Source organism: Astyanax mexicanus, chromosome 9, assembly GCF_023375975.1.
Source record: "Astyanax mexicanus isolate ESR-SI-001 chromosome 9, AstMex3_surface, whole genome shotgun sequence".
NCBI lineage: Eukaryota > Metazoa > Chordata > Actinopteri > Characiformes > Acestrorhamphidae > Astyanax > Astyanax mexicanus.
Window position 1 is genome coordinate 14252513 of NC_064416.1, and position 21536 is coordinate 14274048.

The following is a 21536-nucleotide window of genomic DNA, read 5'->3' on the forward strand; positions in this document are numbered from 1 at the left end:
ACAAGAGCGTTAGATAAGAATAAGGCATGTTATAAGACATTAATGTCAAAGAGTAAAACAAATATAAGGCCATATTTGTATAAAGGTGTAATGGTAAGCTGAAGCGTGTGTGTGTCTGTGTGTGTACACGGATCCTATTCCGCTCTAAACCAGTCAGACCAGTTACGTGATGCAAATAAATTTACAGTTCATGCAGAAAGGCGCTTGAACAGGTGTTGTGTGTGCATGCACACATTTGTAATGCCACAGCCTTCTTAATATTTACAACATGCCCTAGAGCAAAGAAAGGAATCGGATCTATATCCTACATCCACACCCATTGTGGCACTCCCAGCTCCCGTCTTCTCCTTCACAGATCTCTGAGTGTGGCCTTTAGCTGCATCCATAACACATTAGCGTTTAATTAAAACATTTAAAAAGTTCCACTCACTCCATATGTACACTATATGAACAAAAGTATAGGAATACCAGTGCATTCATTGATTTTTAGTTTTTAGGTATTAAGGTATTAATTGTCTCTACTGTCCAATTAAGATTGTTGTGAAGTCGGAATGTTGGATCACCTTTAGGCCTGTCATTATAATTATATTTGCCTACCTCGATATTACCAATTATATATTTTTCAAGGGACAGCCCATTAACACGAGTGAGCTGGTATGTTGACTTTATTAAAAACAGCGATCCAATGAATGTATTTATTAGATTTTATTTTATAAATTTATTTAAAATTGTTTTTATACCTGAAAACTCTTATGAATTGAAAGTTAAGCATACTTTTTAAATGTGTAAATGTGTTATTATGCCACTGTATTATTATTATTATTATAAGATGGCTTAAACAGCTCTTAAAAATAACCACTCACCACATTCCCAACTCTTCAACCCTACAGCTCACCCATAATCAAAAGTATTGGATGGAGAACCATCATTGCAGACACAATACAGCTCTGGAAAAAATAAGAGACCACTTAAAATGAGTTTCTTAGATTTTTTGTCAAATTAAAAACCTCTGGAATATGAACAAGAGGAAGATGGATGAAACCGAGCTAAACTGCTTGCATTTTTGCACCAGGAGTGGCATAAAATTATCCAAAAGCAGTGTGTAAGACTGGTGGAGGAAAATATGTGAAGATGCATGAAAACTGTGATTAAAAAGGTTATTCCACAAAATATTGATTTCTGTACTTTATGAACATGAAATTGTTTTCTTTGCTTTATTTGAGGTCTGAAAGCTCTGCACCTTTTTTGTTTGTTTCTGCAAATAAATGATCTAAATGACAAAATGTTATTTGGAATTTGGGAGAAATGTTGTCTGTAGTTTATAGAATTAAACAACAATGTTTATTTTACTCAAACATAAACCTATAAATAGCAAAATCAGAGAAACCGATTCAGAAACTGGAGTGGTCTTTTAATTTTTTCCAGAGCTGTATGTTTTATAGCTCCACAGCAATTTACATGCCTACCTTGTATTAGGCATGGTGCCAGTATACAGGTTCATGTTTATCTGCTCTAGAGAGTCTTATTCTTTTGGCAACACGTCTCTACAGGGACTAGACAACCTGCACATTTGTGACAGGTGACAGCATTGGGTACAATTACAGTAAAGTAGCTGAATGCATTCATTACAAGGGGTGTCCACAAGCTTTTGCACATATAGTGTACTTAAGTACTAGTTAAGTAATCTCTAATACTTAACTGTGTTCCTGTGGTTTCAGATGTTTGCAACTGTTTGCAGCTGTTTGCTGTAATGTAATAGGCTGAAGTACAATACATTGCATAGTTAATAACAGCAGTAGCATCTTGTCAAGTGAATTTGAGTCCAGCATGCTTGTACATTGGCAAACTTAATGAGATACTGATGCAATGTCCACTGCACTGTTCAGCTAATGCCACTTACACAAACACTGACATTCTATTCAGTCAAAGGTATGCATAACTGTATTTATATGTGTGTGTGTGTGTTTGACTGTGTGTGTGTTTTTCTGTGTAATCAATCCAGCATCTCCTTGGCTTCAGTTCTCGAGCATGTATGTGTGTGTGTGTGTGTTACTGCGTCAGAGCAGATATCAGATCGTCCAGTGGCGCAGTCTCTGAGGGTTCCAGCAGTCTGAAGGTGTGACTGAACGTGATGAAGTGTGTGAACAGAGTGTTAAGGTGTGGGTGTATCTCCATGGTGATGGCGTCCCGATAGTGTGCGCTGTACAGGTGAGCGAATGTTCGGAACAGCAGCAGGAACACCTTCTGGACCAGAAACATGAATCCAGGTGGAAACTGTGCATCTGAAAACAAACACAAGAACATTAATGACATTAATTAGTTGTAGCTTTTTTTTCTTTGGCAGCAGAATTGAGAACACTGAGCTGACACACATCTATAGGATGCAAAATATTTATATACAATTTTTTTTCAACCTGTCCTTTATATTTGACCATTTTTACTGGGGGAAAAAAATTTAGGTTATTTTATTAAACTTAAATTTTATATAATTATATTTAACCAATATTGGGGCACAAATCCCGTCATGCAATACTTCTTGGCCCGTAGGAGAAACAATGAACAAAATGAATAAAACAATGACATTCAATTTTGTGTAACATTTGGCTGCAAACTACGGCATCGTTAATGCGACTTCTGATAAAACATCATGCTCATTAGCAAGGTAAATTCTACACTAATAGCAAAAAGAAAGGCAGTTTAAAGCAGCTCAAAGCTAGACAATGCAGTCACTCAGCAGTTTTAGGTATGTTTAGTCTAGACTTCTCAAAACATTGTTTTGCATTGCAGAATTTGCATGCTATCTGATTAGTACAGCCTCAATCTTCCCTCATGAAGCATGTAGCCACAGATGTACAGTAACTTAGGTCAAAGCTGGTGAGGGGATGTAAAAACACCATTAAAACATGGTCTTAATGAATGTTTGTATGTGTGTCGGATTTTACCTGCCCTGGAGGGAAACACATTCTCGTCTGTGAGGAGCTCCTGGATGTAGGACATGGCGTAGTCAGTGTAGAGTGGAGCAGAACACTTCAGCCTCTTCCCTTGATCATCTGTCCATTCATACACCCTAAACAACACACACAGCAGAGAATGATGTTTAACCTGCGGCACAGCATGTTCACATCAGTGCAGAGGGGTATTGTTTTATAGACTTTTTTTTTTTGTTATAAAGAATATGTTTCCAAATGATTTATTATAAAGGTTTTATTTCACCTTCATAAAACCACTATACGTGTGTTTCTAGCAATATTGCTAGAAATATGCAGGTGTGTTTCTGTGTAATATTTTTTAATTTTAATAGTATTAAATCACAATAACTGGTTAAGATAAGTATTATATAGTAAAACCTTCCCAAATACTCAATTTTGATGTTGTTTAGTTTTGTGTGTAACCTAAAAGTGCAGCTGCCCTTTAGATTTCCATGGTTAAAAAAACTGTATAACCAGTTCAGATCACTTTAAAAATAGAATATATTTATGCGGTTGTAAGAGGAAAAGTAATCCAAAATTAACTGCATTACTTTAACATACACATCCAGATTATGTAACCTTTTTTTTTACCAGGTATTCATTAATCTGTAATAGATTACATTTTACATTTACATTTAGAGAAGTCCCAACAACAATAATATTTGGATCCTGCTTAAAGTTTGGAAAATATGTAATAATGTAATGTACCCAAATTTTGCATGCCATTGTATTACACTTGAGACCACACATCCTGTAACTGTATTAAAACAAAAACGCTGCGTGTGTGTTGAGATTCCTCACTTGTTTCCTGGGCCGCTGGCTGTTGGACAGGTTGTTGAGGTGCAGAATTCTGAGAGGGCACTGGAGACCAGAGTGATATTCTGAAAAAAAGATACGGCTGAAAAACAGAGAAGAAAAGAGTTAAAACACACGCACACAGTTATACAATTAATTAATTGTTTGGTTCAAACAAAAACAGAAATTATTCAAAATGTTCTTTACTACTATACTTTATAAACAAAAGTATTGTGACACCAGCTCATTCAATATTTCTTCTGAAATCAATGACATTCAAAATAAAGTTTATACTGCATTTTGTTAAAGTAACTGTCTCTACTGTCCAGGGAAGGCATTTAATTGCATTCAGCAACAAGACAAGAGCTTTACTGAGGTCAGGATGTTGGATGATCACGACCCCACCTCATTCACAACTCTCAAATACATCCCAAAAACATAAGCTGGAGCATAATAATAACAACAGAAAACACAGCTTCACAGTGCTTGGCTTTCAATCCAACAGCAATGAAATCAATCAAATTCTCACAACTTTGTCTTACCAACATCCAGTGTAAAGCCTCTGCAGAAGAAAGAATTGGATAAAACCTGCTTACATTACTTGATTTCATATGAATCTAAGTAATGTAAGGTGTCTACAAACCTTTGGAGCAGAGATTTTATGACGGTAACAATATGCTGTTATGCCAATAGTTGGCCCAGTGTAATTTATGATGAGTGCGTTTGTGTGTTTACTCACTGTTAAATGCCATCCACTCTTGGCGGTCCAGATCATGTGGCAGAGCGGTGAGTGTGAACAGGTCAATGTCAGCGATGCGGTCCCTCAAAAAGAGCTCCTGCAGGTACGGCTTCTCCTCCAGTGATGGAGCACTGTGCACATTATTGTTTTTTCTGTTTCACACAGTCACACACACACACACACACACACACACACACACACACACATAACCATTAATTTTTTAAGCAGACCTCAGCTGTTAATTTAAAGCCAGAAAAACCCTAACATCTGACAGATGCTCAATGTTTTTTTCCAATTTAATTAAATTCACATATCTGTCAACAAACACTTGGTCAACATCAAGCTCCAATGTTGTACCAATGATTGGAAATCAAAGCCACATATCTATTAACATAAAAAAAAACAACAACATTGAGTTGACATCAAGCTCCAACATTTGACAAATGATTAATTTTGGTTGGAAATGAAAGTTACTTATCCATTAAAAAACTAAATAGTGGGTCAAAACAATTCATCTTTAAATTAGTTAAAATAATTTAAATTATCATCATTAACATGACCTCAAAGCAAGAACATCTAACATCAACAAAGTTTGCACTGTGTGGACGCTAACATTGTGGACATTGTGTCTCGGTAACCATGGACCATAACAATGTATTTTACATAAATATGATACTGGACTGTGATGTTTGGAAGATGTTTTGAGTATCCACTATTGTCACAATTCTCTCATATTGACATTGGAATTAGGTGTTTAATTTAATTTCATTTAATTTAATATTTGGTCAGCCAATTTCACAACCTACATTCAACCAAATCAAGGTCTATCAATATTGTGTCCAGCTGGGGTGAAAAGTATGTCCATGTGTTCTCAGTGTGCAGCACGTGCTCTTCAGGTTCAGGATATTTTGTTATCAGGAGACTCTAACTGTATGTGTGTGTGTACAAGAGAGGAGATATGAAGGCCACTGGACATTAGCGTGTGATGGGAAGCAGCTGGACGTTTTTGATAAGACACAGTTAACTTCTGTCTTTTTAACTTAAAGGGCCCGTATCTTTGTTTTTCCTGTGTTTGTTTTACTTTTATGTGTGCTAGATTGTTTTTATTTTACTGTGCATAAAGACAGCATACCGATGCCACAAGGAGTTTGGGGGATGCGGATGAGCCGGGGTGGGCATTTAAAACTCAAAAACCCACACAATAACCAGTGCTTATAAAGAATGCCATTTAGTCCAGGCATGAGCATCAGCTGATGCTGATTAATACATTCAGATATGTGGTAGAGCCTAATGAATGAGGCCAATGTAGTACATGGGCTGTGCATGCCCTGCGGTTCCCTCTAAGGTCAGGAGGGGGAGACATTACAGCTACAGCCTTAGGACTTGCTGACCAATACTATACACACATTTACAGCACTGCCAGATGCTCACATTCATACACAGACAGGCTGGTGTTATTCAGTATGCTACACAAGTATAGACACAAACACATTCACAGCCTGTCTAGTATGTAGAATCGGCCTGAGCTCGATTGATCGTTTTGCAGCATCACCTGATACTATGCACCAGAGACTGTATATAAAGATGGACGTCGTGTTGCCGTTCCCATTCATTCAATGAAAACGAAGCCAAAATCTTCCGCCATGTTGGCGATCCTGATACCGGAGTCTGCGCAGTAGAGACCAGAGGAAGGAGAAAGACTGTGGAGAGACAGCCTACTCATTTGAATAACCCCGCCCCTGAGGGCTGCCTCACGGTCACAGGCTGCAGAGCGGAGCTGACGGTCTGTTATTGGTCCCACCCATAACCAGCCCTTTTACAATAACCACACCTTTTTTGAATAGAGCTTATTAACGTTTTAAAAAACGAATTCTGTAGGGATATAAAAACCTGTGGTGGCTTCACTTTTGAGAGACGATGCTCTGTCCAGCTATACACAGTCTATGCTATGCACCAAATGCGAAACTAGAGAGTTGCAGCGAATGACGTGGGACGATTCCCATATTATACACAGCAACCACACTAGGGTATTGGCACATGCAGTTTGGGCCGATTATTCTTGGCAACCGGGGTGTCGGAACAATTCCATGGCCCGATACTCCTGTAATTAGCTCTGGGCAATATGGTCTAATAAAATATTTTAATCAAAAATTTTTATTAAATTTTTTCTAGGTCTACCTTTATTTTGGTTTCACTTATATTTCTACTTTGGGGTAAAGTGCAACCGAAACAAGACAAAAAAAAACGCCCAAAAAAAGCCTGTATATAAGATGGCAGGCCATGTCATTGAAAATATTAAGAACATACAGTATTTTTTTTAAAGCTTTCTACAACATAGCTTAGTTTTAAACTGGCACTGACACAATGCACACTCAAATAAAAATAAAAAAGGTGTGTGCCATTTAAACTCTGATGCTGATATATTGGGACTTATCATGTGATCTGTGTGGTGTTCAGACGCTTTGGGCTGCATGTTAAGTCGAGCAAATTCTAGTCAGTGATTTAAAACATTGTTTACAAGCCCATGTGTTAAGATCAAATGGTCATGCTGCTTACTTTAGAAGCAGATACTTTTAAACATATATTACAGCGACAGCGAACTAATTCCAGGTCGCAGAGGAAGTTACTCCTTTCTTGGGTACAAGCTCCGGCTCTCCCCCAATAGGTGTTGGTGTATGTGCAAGTGAGTGGGAGCAGGGTCACTCTGAACTACAGGAGCCCAAAAGGGAGCGCTGGTAGCGGAAGAGAATACTAAGAGAATATTTTCATAAAAAACACACCATCCTTAACCGCACATTCGAATTAATCGAAAACATTGATTTATTATTATTATTATTATTGCCCAGTTATACTCTGCAACCTGGGTGTTGGAACAAGTTAAACGGAAGACTTGTCGTGTGTTTTTTGCTATGTGAGGTAGATGAATCTACATTGTGTGTGCAGACGCACAGGCCTGGAGTTTCTCCTGGAAAGACAGCAGCTCTCCAATGCAAACAAGGCTCATTTTACTGCATGCAAAACAGCAGAGTCACACTTTGCAGATACATTGAGTACAGAACCTCAACATGCGCGTTTACGCACAGAATAAAAGTCCTGATAACATCGGTGCTGACCTCAACATCGAGCCTTGAAATGAGCAATCATTCATGAGGCTGTACATACATGCGTGTGAATGGCCTTGGGCTTACTGATAGATAAATATGTCAGGATGTAATGTGTCTGTTCTGTGTGTGTGTGTGGGTGTGTGAGTGACAGGGTGTTTGCCCTGCACAGTATTTCCCTTTTCCTCTTACTTGGAAAAGCTACTTAACGTACAATCATGTTGCTTTACATATAGACACTTTTCAGTGAAGACGGGCTGTTCGGACTGAAGGCAAAACATGGGGGGGGCAGCATTTCTGTGTTCATCAGAATTTGTTATAAATCAGACACAGTTTTATATAATGAAAATAAACAATTTTCAGCATCATAAAACCACCAAGCATGCACTACAGTGAGGGTGGAAATCACAGGAAATACCTTGCCCAAGATAATGACGATATACTGATACTGTGATTCTGTGTCATGGCATCTGTGTTCCTAAAGAGGATAAAATACTCCTAAAAAGCAAATACCAGGAATTATGTGTTTATTGCTGTCAGTTTGATTGCAGGCTCACCTTTTTGATTTTGTTAGCGACACCACATGGAGTAAAGAAGCATTTACTATAGTAAGTCAAATAAGGGGGGAGTTTAGAGAGTCTACGTTTCAATAAATTATCAGCATTTGACGTCATGTATTGATAATGTATCGCAAACAAAAACGCTAAGGTATATCGCAGCAAAAATATTTTCTCCCACCTAGGGCTGGGGCGACGCGTCGACATAATCGACGTCATCGATTACAAAAATACATCGATTTGCATAATGTGCGTCGGCGCGTCGTAAACATGGCGGCGCCTGTGGAGAGCATTAGAGGTTAGATCGGGCCCAAAAATTCCAACTGGCTGTTTTCGGGCTGTTTTAATGAGCGAAATATGATCAGAATTATGTTAATTAACACGGTAACATAGAAGCATAGAACTATTATTTAATTAAAATGATTTTTAAGAACAGCTAAACACAGTTCTGCAAGTCAAACGCGGAGGAGTTCACGTGCAAGAGAGAGAGAGAGAGAGAGAGAGAGAGAGAGAGACACAGACACAAAAACAGAGAGAGAGATTAGCGTGTTCTGGTGTGAGCTATTCACAGGTAAAGGTTCTCTTTTATCTCCTCGTGTTCATATTCTAGTCCCATACATAACTCTGCAGCTCCCTCAGTGTTTTCTGCCGTATTTTGCGGCTAGCGCGAGCGCTTACAACTGACACCGCGGACCGCGGGGTGCCGCCGCGTTTGTGCCGAATCCGACCCTCTGCTGAATCTGACTCCCGCTTCGCGGACAGAATCGGCACAACACCCCCGCTGTAGAACTGCGGTAGTGAAAACAGCGCTTATAAATAAATTAGTTTAGTTTCACTTTCAGTTTTCGTTATTTTTTTTTTAAATAAAAATATAATTAAAAAACAGACGCCTACATCTCGGACTATTTTCTGGAGCCCGGGTCGGATTTACGGGCGGGCCTCGGGTCATGTCGGGTTCGGGCAGAGAATCTAAGCTCTAGAGAGCTTGGACTCCGGAGAGCGATCTCCAGCTACAAAAAAACGCCAGCGGGCATCTAAAGTTTGGGAGCATTTCACGCAAAAGGGCAACAATGTGGTCCTCTGCCATACGTGCAAAAGGAGCACTTGAAGCGCAAACATCCAGGAGCACTATGTCAACAGGGTCACACAGTAAGTTACCGTTTACATCAGGGTCTCCGCGGGTGTCCTTAAAAAGACTTAAGGCTGTCTACCAAAGGTTTTAAACCTGCCACAGGCAGAAATTATACATTTTTGGTTTATATTTGTGCATGGCATTTCGCAGTTTCCAGAAACAGTAGCATTATTCATAAGTTCAGGTGTTTAGCTAAGCTAGCTGCCTTAAGTTATTTTAGCTAGCGCCGTCGGCGCTGCGGTGTCACACCGTTTTCTGTCACCGTCGGAATTTTGTGACCAGTGCTCACGGTTATGAGCGTTCATTGGCAAAACGGAAGCTTTCTATACCTACACCTTACCCTCAGCCCTAAACTGAACCGTTTTGGCCAGTCGGGGTAAACATTAGAAACGAACACGTTTCGAATCGGCCAGTGCACTGGTCTGCTGAGAACTACTTGCCAGTGGTCACAAAATCTAGCGGTCACAGAAAACAGTGCAACACACGGTTGTGGTGTATGGGAGCTTATCCATTTTTAGCGTTATAGATCTAAACGACGTGCTGTACATGTAAGTGATTATAAGTGTGGGGTTTGGTTTAGTAGGCTTGTGTTGTTGTTGTTGTTATTATATATAAATATAGTAATTTATCGTTTGCTTTAAAACGTAAAATAATTATTTAAATATGTTTCTCAGTGAATAGATTAGTCGACTAATCGAAAAAAATAATCGTTAGAATAATCGTTTAAAAAATAATCGTTAGGGACAGCCCTACTCCCACCCCTACACTGCAGACATGGGAATTACAAGAAACTACACATACCATATACAGTACAGTTACAGTACATGTTATTTTTTCATTTTACATTACATGTTTTTCATGTTAATTACCAAATTCAAAGTCAATGTTTAAATGTGTATAGCTTTAAATATCCATAATTCATTCATTAAAACTACCTGCCTAAAACTACTGTATGTAGGTCCCCTTATGCATCAAAATGATTTCCTGACCTGGCAAGGCATATATATATATATATATATATATATATATATATATATATATATATATATATATTTCACAAGTGCTCCCAACATTATGTCTAGTGGTATCTGACACCACGACTAACATTAGCGGCAGACCCTCTAAGTTATGAAGTGGGGCCTCTGTGGGCATGACCCTGACACTGGTTCACGTTGTCCTTACTTTAAGAAATGTATCAATCACAAAAAGCCCACCAGATCACTCTGTTTTTAGAATGAATATATTAGATGTTGCAGGTATTGTCACATGCCAGGACACTGCTAACTTTTATTACAATATTATGTCCCCTCCTAACTCAGGAAAACTACTTCTTCTGACAATAGTATTATAAAGATACCTTGCCCAAGATAATGACGATATACTGATACTGTGATTCTGTGTCACGGCATCTGAATTCCTAAAGAGGATAAAATACTCCTAAATAAGCAAATACCAGGAATTATGCATTTATTGGTGTCAGTACTACAGTACAACAACCAACCTGGATTGAACTGAATGACCTGACATGAGGCTTGTATGGTTGTTAAATTGCACGCCACTTTATCATATGTTGTAGATTTAATCTAACATTTTTAAAAAGTCTGTTCAGTGAGATTGTTAGAAGACTTGAGGATAATGACAACATGAGCAACATGTTGAAGCAGTTTGGAGGAAATATGTTGCTCTGATGTAGAATGGCTGGATGTGGTGCCAGCTGTTGTAACCATTAAACCATTCATTCACTTATCTGCTAAGCATTTTTTCATGAAAGCTCCCATTAGGTCCAGGCTTGTGTAGTAGATATGCTCAGTGTTTCATGTAAGTTCCCATAGGGTTTTAATAATAGGAGGCATTAAACAGTTTTAGTACATAAGGTCCACTATTGGTGGCTGTTTTGTTTTTAATATTTTTAAACTTCTTATTTCTTGAAATTAAATATGGTGTTTTTGATACTGTGTTTTTAAGATGCAGTCGATACGTGAATGGATAGACCCAACCAACATTCTAATGTGGGGCTTACATGGGTAAGGTGTGTTTTAGGTGGGCATGGGCACATGGGCATGTTATCGAGAGTATTATCTAAAGTTTTTGTGACCAAAAAAAAAAAAATAATAAAAAACAGGCTGTTTTTGTAGCTTAATTTCCACGTACATTGATCAGCAATTAAACATTAAAACATTTTTTTCCTTGTGGCAATAAAACAGCTCTAACCTGCCAATCTCACACAGTCATCGAGCCATCACAATTAGGCCGGTTGTTAAAATGTTTTAGATTCTTATGTCTGGCTTCTAAAACATCAACTTACAGAACTGACTATTCACTTGCTTCCCAATATGCAGATTGCACCCTTCGACAAAAGCTATTGGAACAAGGTTGGAACAAGAAGTTTATCTGTGAGTGGTTTCTAATGTTATGATTGGTGTAATATGTTCGAATGGCCATTTTTTTTGCAAACCATGCTTTTATTAACTTTTTAACTATTGATCTTAAGCCTTATTACACAGTAACTACTATTAATTACTCAGTAAGTGCTATGGAAATAGTATGTAAAGTAATTACAACAGTGAGGAGTGAGGTACTGACATCTAGACTGCACTGATGGGCCACTAGGGACCAGCTTTCTCAACTCCCCTCTATTTACTCTTTAATTTCTTTGTTTAGTGTGGGCATGCATACAAAGTAGTGCTTACCCATAAACAGCTCTTGCTTACATGACTATATTCAAGAGAATAGTCTTTCCTTGTAGACTCTAAAACTGATTTTTACTAGTTAGTTGTAGCTACTATGTAAAAATACCATATCAAACATAAAATGTTAACTTATCAAACATCCTGGAGCCTTGGACTAAACAATTTTAACACATTTTGTGGTATCCCCAAGACTCGGTTGTAGAGTTGTGTAATTTGATGCTATTTGTGGCAATTAAACTGTTATGAAATTGAACAAAAATGTAGGACGTATTGTGGTCTATAGACATGCTTTAAAAAGTTCACAACCCACTCAACACACACACTTGACACACATTCTTATTTCACTTTCTCTCTAAAGGTATGCTGCCTTTATCTCTGCAGCAGCCATCTGTCTGCCATGTGCATTCTTTCTGCCACATTTTACTGCTGCTGGGGTGTGGGTGCGCAAGTTTGTAAGTGTGTATGTGTATGTGAGAGGTTTGTACTCACAGTTTCAGTACACTGATGTCGTTGAAGTTTGCAGCCAGAGTGGTTGAGGCCTCGTCCCCAGAGCCATTATAACTCTGACATCCCCCCATAGCCACAGAAGCTCATCCATAAGAGGAGCACTCTCTCTCTCCCGAAGATTCAGTCATTCAAGCTCGATCTCCAACAGCAGCCTGTCTCACATATTCACATTCACCCACGCACATGCTTTCATACCTTAAAGAGACCTACACACACAGAAGCCAGGCCCTCCCTCACACACTCCGTATTAGTCCACATCAAGTCCAGCTGCAGTGTCCAGTCAGAACGTCCAGTTAAATGTGGTGTGAAAGTTCTCTCTGTGCGTGTGTCTCATATATCCTGTCTAAGTGTACTCGTCCTCTGTTTCTGGCTGCCTTTTCTCTCCACCTCAGGCTGTGTCTTCCCTCTCACCGTCTAGCAAAGCAGACAGACAGGTTCCACCAGCGCTGAGAAAATATTTACACACACACACACACAGTAAGGGTGAAGCCCACCCCCAACCCAACACATGCCTCTTCCTATTCGGATGCCCCTCCCTGCTGGAGTGTGGTTTCGGTCCTCTAGGAGCACTGTTGTCTTCCATGTTCATCCCGTCTCCATTTACACCCATACTGAACCAATTTTGAGAATGTCCTCAGGCACTTCTGTTCCTCTGAAGGCTAAAAAAGTTCAAGTCTTTACACATTTGTACCACTTTTCTGTAAAAAAAAAAATGCTGCTTTTTAAGAGCTTGGACAGTTTTCACTTTCTGGGGTGTGGGCAACCCTAGATGCAACCCTAGAAGTCCTGCTGTGTTCTATATTCACCCTATGTCCTCCTTGTACACTAGGGGTGTCTCGGTACACAAATGTAATGGTTTGGTTTATATTACAGTAAAAACCCCATAGTTTAGTGGGATTTCTGTATGGTCTCAAATTTATTTTCTGTTCACTTCAAGTAAAGACGAGAGATTTTTGACACGTAGAGGAGTGGACTGGTGAGCCCTCAGTTCAGTTTAGAGTGGGTGTGTCTGCTGTAAGAAGCTGTGTTTAGTTTAGTAGTGGCGCTTCATGTTTCAGCTGTTGCTTTTATTATTTTATTAGGGCTATTGTCTCAGAACTTATGGTGTGGAAAACATGTTCCTTTGGAATAAACAGGTATGACTCTCCATTCTTTGCTAAAAAGTTGAGTTTTGAGAGAAAGTTGAGTGAAATTCGAAAGCTCACCATCTAAATTAACTATCCCCTTCTTTATTCTCCTGCTGCTGATTCTGCTTCGTATCTCCCATGTTTGTGCCACCTGCTCGAATATGCACCTTCTGCTTTGACTGGCTGAGGAGCATCTTTGTTATATTCACACTGCACATGATTGGTCTGACTTGTCTGCAATGCAAAGTCCCCATTGTAAAGGGTAAACATTTTACGCCGCTTAAAATAAACACTGTCAAAATAAAGGTCTTGGCAGCGGGCTAAGCAGTGGTGCACAGGTAAAGTGTCCAGATGCAACTCACCTGTTGACTTTGGTTATGCATTACGTTCAGTTTGTTTTCGCACATTCCTATCGACTGCCTGTACCATTTACTCTCTGTGCAATTGCACAAACCGAGTCATGGTCCCCGTACCTTGACATTTTAGAAAGAATAAACGTTCCTATTGTATACCCATACAGTTTCATCTTTGGTGGTTTTCTGAAAGTAAGTTAAGCGTTTACAATTTTCACTATTTTTACAATTTTGATGTTGTAAAAATGGTTTATTAATTAGGGAAATTGGAAAGTTTCAGTTTGAATATAGAAACAAAAATCAATTTTCAATATTTTTAAATTTTCAAAATCAATATTTGAAGCTTTTTTATCTTTTTTTATCTTATCTCCATTTACACCCATACTGAGCCTACTTTGGGAAGGTGTTCAAGCATTTCTGATGCTCTGATGAAAGTCAATTCATCTTTAAACTTATACTTTTTACTAGCGCTCTCAACGTTGTAACACAGGGGTTAATCTGAAAACTTTAATGTGTCAATGTTTTTTTTTTTACGCTAATTAATTACATTACTATGTTCAACTCTGCCTCTCATCTGTGATTTACTCATTTTACAGAGCCTTGTGATGTCTTAGAGGATTTTAGCTTTAGCTTTATTTAAAGACAGGGTTGCTTATGACTGTTGCATTTGTAATATACTGTAGGTTACCATTTTATTTACGCTGATATATGGATTAAATCTGTTTTTTTCTCACTCACTCACTTACTCTCCTGCACACACAAACACACACATGCACATACACACAGCTGCTGGCACGTTTACTTTCCAAGCTGTTGAACAAAAAGCTTAGAATACAAGGGAGTACATGTATTTTTTTTGTCATGGTGCAATAAATGGTGATTAATCACAGAAATCTTAATTTCGTTCTGCTTAATTCAATTAGTTTTTTTTATTGCTTGACACCTATATATGTTTTTTTGCTTTTTCAGGGCGGTAAAAGTTCACTTTAAATATAGCAACAATTTCAAAGGCTAAGTTTTTGAGCCCCACTGTAATACCCATTTTAGTGTTTTCCCTGCACCCAGCACAGCCTACCTGACTATAGTAATGAGCCCATTATTAGGTCCTTGCTGATGTATAGTGGAAAATGCTAGGAGCACTGGTGTGTTCTGTACTCACCCTGTCTCCACTTACATCTATACAGCTCCAACTGTGAGAAGATATTTTTAGACACTTCTGTTGTTCTGAAGGTAAACAAACTTAACATTTACACTTTTTACTGCATGTGTGTTATAAAGCTGCTATTTCTCTATTCTAAAAATGACTTAAACATGTTACATAAATACTATATGCCACTTTTTCACTGCATGACTACACTACTCAACTCTATTGAGTTGTACTTGTGTTGTGTTACCTTGTTTTATTTTCCACTAACCCCTGAAATGTAGCCGGTGGCTGTTTAAAATCAATGTCAAGATCATCTTTAGAGCTACAACACAGTAACAATAGAGACTGAAAGGGATTGTGTTACAGATTTTTGGTTGTGGCATTTTGTGTCGTATGCCGTGACTCTGGCCAATCAGTCGTCTGCAAGGATTAAATGCCACATTTTAGACTCTACTCAGCTCACTTTGCACAAGTACCCAGAATCAGAAATACCCAGAAATTTGCCTTAAGCTAAAAATCCAAGTTGTGCAGTTTAGGTTAGAGTTAAATTGGGCATTTCGATGCAAAGGTCTTCCATGTCAGTCCTGTCTCAAAGTAAACCCAGAGACCTCAATCTGCGATATTGTTTTCGGACACTTCTGTTGATCTAGAGGACAATGAAATTCAATTCAAGATTTATACTTTTAGTACACTATGACTTTGTCACGCAGGTAGAGATTTAGGTACAATCTCAGCAACAAATTAAGCTGAATAAATCTTTTTTTTTTACCTTGGTCCTAGAGGCCCTCTGCCCTGATCTTTTTAGATCTTTCCCTCTGTGAACCTGACCCAATTATTGTTGCGTAAAGGTGTGTGGAACAATTTCTTGGCACATTTTGGGCCAGTTAATACCACTCATTTGAATGCCATAGTCTATTTAAGTCATTTGTCATTTGAAACCTTCCGAACACTGCTGGGATGAGGGAGAACTGGGGATTTGCAGCATAAGGCTGCTCTTAAAAATCTGCAAAAGTGACACAATTAAAGCTGGGCAATATGTCAGTATTTGATCATATTCTGATATATTTGCTTATTGTATCATCAATTTGAATTGATAAGCATATAGTCACTGTAAGTGACGATATATAGGATTGCAGTGTAAAAAACACCCACTGTACATTTAATTTCAGAGTGTGTAAAATCCTGTTTAAATTAGATGTTGTGCATCAAAAATTAAATAAATTAACTGTACTATTCGTAAAAGAGTATTTGAATAGCAAGTTTTAAAAATCTGCTGCTGCTGATGCATTATGTCTGTGTGTCAAAATATTGTGCTAAATAAATCCTGTGTGTATCTTTAAATATATACATTATACTATATATAATAACATTTTTATTATATTGCCCAGCTCTTTCCAGTCAGTGAATTATTACCAATAAAAGACCAATGATGGGAGTGAGAGAAAGCTCTGCAATTAAAAAAACATGGCTAGTGGAAGTGATGGCACGGAAACAGACACCGATTCTCCTTATGAACATTTTCATCACCTGGTAAGAAACCCACAATTGCAGTGTCATGAGCAAATGTCTACAACGAGTAGTTTCAAAGAACGTATAGTGATTTCTAGCTTGTAGTGTGAAAAAAAGTATTTATTTGAAAAAAGTAAAATGAACTGAACTTTAAACTAGTTCAGAATTAAAATTGTGAACTTTGAACGTGAACTGTTCACTCTGAGCATGTATGAACTGAACTTGAACTAGTCCAGAAAAGCTGTAAACTGGCACAACACTGATCATGTCAACATGGACCAGAACCTTAAAGAAATGTGTATCCATGTTATAAAAGGTCAAAGCTTTTTTGAGATCAAAGGAAAGCCCTAGCTATTATAAACTTTAGTGTTTCTAATAAAGTGCTCAGTGAGTGTACCTTCATCTAGTGTATTATCAGCAAATCTGCACCTTCCATGTTGAAAACGTGTCTGTTCACTGTGCTGATACCGCTTATGCTGGTATGCTCACATCTGGACATTCTTAGGTTGTCTCACTCTTTCTCATCTGTTCCTGTTCACTAGAAGAAAACAACAGTCGACATTTAGTCACATCGGAAATATTTATTGGTTTGATATTTGAATTTGAAGCCTAGAGTCAACAAAAATAAGAACAGGTACAGTATTGCATTTATACAAAAAAGAAACCACCAGCATCAGTTTACAATACAAAAGGCATTTGACTATATGATGGTAGATGTTAGACCTGTAGTCCAGACTGACACAAACACACAGATGCTGAAGGCAGTAGATACCATACAATACTGGACCAGGTGATGAATATGCTTTAGTTTTTTTTTGTATACATGTTATCATTAACATCAGTCCAACTTTAAATTAGATGTGTTAGTTATGAATGTGGGGTTTAGGTTGATTAATAACCTGATCTCAAGTACACTCAGGAAAACTCTCTAAAAGGTATAATGCAACATAGTCCCATGACAGGTGAGTACTGTCACTGATATTAAAGACACCCAAAGTAAAGCTGGATATTAAAGTGTCAAACAGATTAGTTTTACGTAGCATGCCCAGGTGTAGCTGCTCTTTTAAAGGAGAACAGTTTGAGCTATGAGAAATAGAAATATTAAATATGGTTCATTAAAGTATCGTTAAGTAATTTCAAGTACCTTGTTTATTCAATAGGATTCATTATTAGTTATTACTAGTTGAACTTCTCATCTTATTAAATTGAAGTACTGTTGTATTTATCTAAAAAAAATGCTCATTAACCCTTTACACCCTAGATTATTTATTCGGCTATTAAAATTAGTAAATGTTTGTAGGATAAGCTAAACTAAACCGTTACCAGAGTCCCACAGGGTTCTATTTTAGGGCCTATTAAATGATGTTAATTGTGACAGTAACGTAGTTTTAAGCTTTCCCTAAATAAGTGTGAGCCCAAATACAGGGTCTAAAGGATTAACTCGCAATTTTTAGAAAAACACAGGAATGTGAACATGTCATGTGCTACCATATGTGCTTCTGCACCTTACTGACCTTAATGACGAGCAAAAGAGCTACATGAAGGGAAAATAAAGCAGCTAGTGAGCAAGTGTGTGCACTTGGAAGACAGGATAAAGAGAGAATACAGACTCCATCGCCACAGACAGTGATCAGAAGGCAGTGTTGAGTTACTGTAGAAGCATACAGTAAAGGTAGAGAATCTTACTAATGCTGTGGAAGGGCAAAAATGTGTTTACGAAGAAGATATGTAACCCTGTTTTCCAACAAAATGGAAAGAAAGAAAGAAGAGAGACAAATTTAAATCTGATGATAGTTTGAGACTTTGGCAAAACTATGAATAAATCCACTGAGATAAAAAAAAGAGTTACATTCAAACACAAGGCCTGGGTCTGATGGACCACATCCTCTGTCCCACACATACACACATCCCTGCATATTACAAAATAAAGTGTTTGCAAGTTCTCATCAATGTACACAGTAGCATAACACAGTGAAAAAGCACCCTCAATGCGATTACCACCATCATCATACTCATCATCACTGCCTCCTATCTTACAGCTTTTGGTATAAAAATCAAGTTTTCAAAAGTGCAAACTGAAACACACACAGAGATTGAGCTTCGTAAAGTAAATCTGCACACATACAATCAAATCATTCATCAGGAAATTAAGTGGTCTGACAGCTGTGAAAGCAAAGAGAGAAAAGAAAAAAAAACTCAATAAATAAAAGCACTCAATCTTTGTTATTGCCTCTAAATTCACATTCACACCAAAGCTTTGTATTAAGCAAGTAACTACTCATACAAACACATATAATATTCAGTTCAGTTACCTATGAGAAGAATAACAGCCACATTCATACAGTAACTAATATCAGACATGGACAAGGCATTCCTAAAGCAAAGGGGTCTACGAATGAGCCAACTTGTACATTATATTCAAGCTTTAAACATTTTTCAAAATATTATGATAAAATACCTAAAGCTTTTATCTGGACGAATAGGTGTTCTAGTTCATCTAATTCAATATGTTTATCTGATTTATTGATTATTAATACATAACTACATTATATTGTTTTCACATTTTGACATCATGTGAATAATTTTTTTAATGGCATAATTTCATTATGAATGGACCAAAGAAATATTTAATTTAAAAGATATTCATATATACACTGTTTGTAAACTCGGTATAGGATAATGGGCCAATAATGCATCCCAATTGTACTACTGTGCAACTGATTAAGCTGCAAACAGAAATTCAGTTCAAGTCTGAACAATATACAACAATAAGCTAAACATTGAGTCTGAGGACCTGGTGTACACAGATCCTGAAAAGACCCTGAAATAAATATACGATCACACACACACACACACACACACACACACACACACACACTAATGTGTAAACAATGATTCCATAATGCAAGCTCACACAATGATACATTATCTGCAGGTCCTAATACTAGCTACAGAACGCAACCTTATTGCATATACACAGCACTCACTAAACTGAGTTTACCTCGTAGTCTACCCAACACAGTTTCATTATCTCTCGCTCTCAGGCTTGCATACATACTAACTCAGTACTGTGCAGACGTTTTAGGCAGATAAGCAGATCATTTATAATCACTTATCTTAGCAGTAAGTTTAACTGTATATTACATCTGATGCAGGTAAACATAAATACAGTAAAGAGTAACAAAAAAATGAAGAAAGTGGCTTCTGTTCTAAAGAAGAACAAAGCTAGGTTCCAGATTTTTCCTGGATGCTGTCAGCCAGCACTCCAGTGGATGTGTTTAATTCCTGATTTAACATCATTAAGCTCTGATTTACCAAACCAGGTCCTGACATGTTGATGTAAAGTTTTTATTTTTTTATTGTTCTAATATTAGTGATTTACTGAGATTTCTCTCTTTTTTTTTACAGGTGTCTAAAACTTTTGCACAGTACTATACACACAGTGGTAGAAGGATCTGGCCCATATAGATGAGAATATACATTTTATAGTGAAAAATGTGTGACATATACTCCTTTCGCAAGAGTATCAATCTAGTTTTAAGGGAGGTGGCTAGGCACCACTCGCCTGGTTCCTGTTGAGGACCTGATTATTTAGGCTGAAACTATTAACAAACGCAACTGAATAAAAGTGGCTTATGGGATCTAGCAGAAGTAAAAGCATATTTACGACAGCTGCAGTGAACCACACCCTTAATTCTCACTTTACTTGTCTTATTAGAGTTCTCTTTTGGAAGTACACTGGTCAGCATGGCTCTGAAGAAAAGGGAGGACCTCACAGCTGTGGGCCCTTAGCAACATTTCTATATTGCCACAGCAATAATGACAGCAAATGGAAGAATCCCAGACTTGTATTCGCTCGACAAGGCTGCATTCAGGCCAGCAGCTGCTGCTATGCAATGGGTCAGATTTCAAAACGGCCTGACTTCATAAGCTGGACTGAAATAAATGCTGGGCTCGGAGAAAATGTGTTAAAGAGGCGTTATATATTTCATAGGTGGAGCAGTGGTGGTCACGGAGATTCACAAGAACACTAGGGTGGCTCTGAAATACGTTTGATACATTGGACCATTACTACTTGGGTTTTCTCCTAAAGAAAGAGAGAGAAAAGAGACAAGAAAGAGAGAGATTGGTCTGTATAAGATGGATAAACATTTTATACACCTAAATGATGGTGTAGTTACACTTACATATTTATACCTACCTTTATTCTGCCGTCTGCTCCTTAGGAGGAGGTGGAGGAGTATCTGTGATGGACATCACTACAGTGCTTGCAGCCATACCACCTGATGTTTTGGAATCAGATTCGCTGTAATGTTCAAAGGAACAATGGATCAGGAAAACCACCCAAAAATATATCAGTACAGTGACCCCACAACCACATGTTAGAACTACAGTACATTTAAACTGAATAGTGTTTATCTGATATTTGACCTTTTTATATAAAAAAAAATAGATTTACACTGTCATTACTGTAGTGTTTTATCCAGAATGCTTATATTGTGTAATAATTATGAATTGAAATCATATCAAATCAAAGTTTATTGGTCACAAACAATGTCATGCACACTACATATAGCAGTGAAATGCTTTGAGGACGGTCAATGTCTGACCATTAAAAATACAGAAAGAAAAAAGATGAAAAATAAGATTTTTAAATGTAAAAGACAAGACATGAAAATATATTGAAATGAAACAGCTCTCACTTTAATTAACTTAAATTACACCACAATTTCTCTCATGTGATTATATGTATGTATATGTGAAATTGGAAAAGAGTAATTTTATAAACTGTGTAAGACATCCTTAAGTCAGGTTTTGTGAGACTAGGCCACTCAGGATGATAATTAGAAAACGAGCTTTAGAAATAACAGAACAGTGAAAATCCTTTGCTTTGTATGTGTGTGTGTGTG

At 37.7% G+C, this 21536-nt stretch overlaps 1 protein-coding gene across 6 annotated transcripts in view; it reads right to left on the reverse strand.

Moving 5' to 3' along the window:
* Positions 1 to 9: 9 nt before the first annotated feature.
* ppp6r2b (protein phosphatase 6, regulatory subunit 2b) overlaps positions 10 to 21536 on the reverse strand; it is a 36330-nt gene continuing 14803 nt past the window's right edge. For 2 of the 6 annotated variants that reach the window (XM_022679532.2, XM_022679533.2), the window contains exons 22-25: positions 4504 to 4655; positions 3771 to 3867; positions 2943 to 3067; positions 10 to 2282 (exon numbers count right to left, since the gene is read on the reverse strand). In XM_022679532.2, the coding sequence (XP_022535253.2) occupies positions 2050 to 2282; positions 2943 to 3067; positions 3771 to 3867; positions 4504 to 4655 (607 nt within the window). In that variant the 3' untranslated portion in view covers positions 10 to 2049. Of the gene's footprint in view, positions 2283 to 2942; positions 3068 to 3770; positions 3868 to 4503; positions 4656 to 17024; positions 17165 to 17187; positions 20714 to 20827; positions 20933 to 21536 lie in introns of those variants that run through there. The other 4 variants (XM_022679534.2, XM_049483359.1, XM_022679536.2 and 1 more) reach the window with 4 other exon arrangements.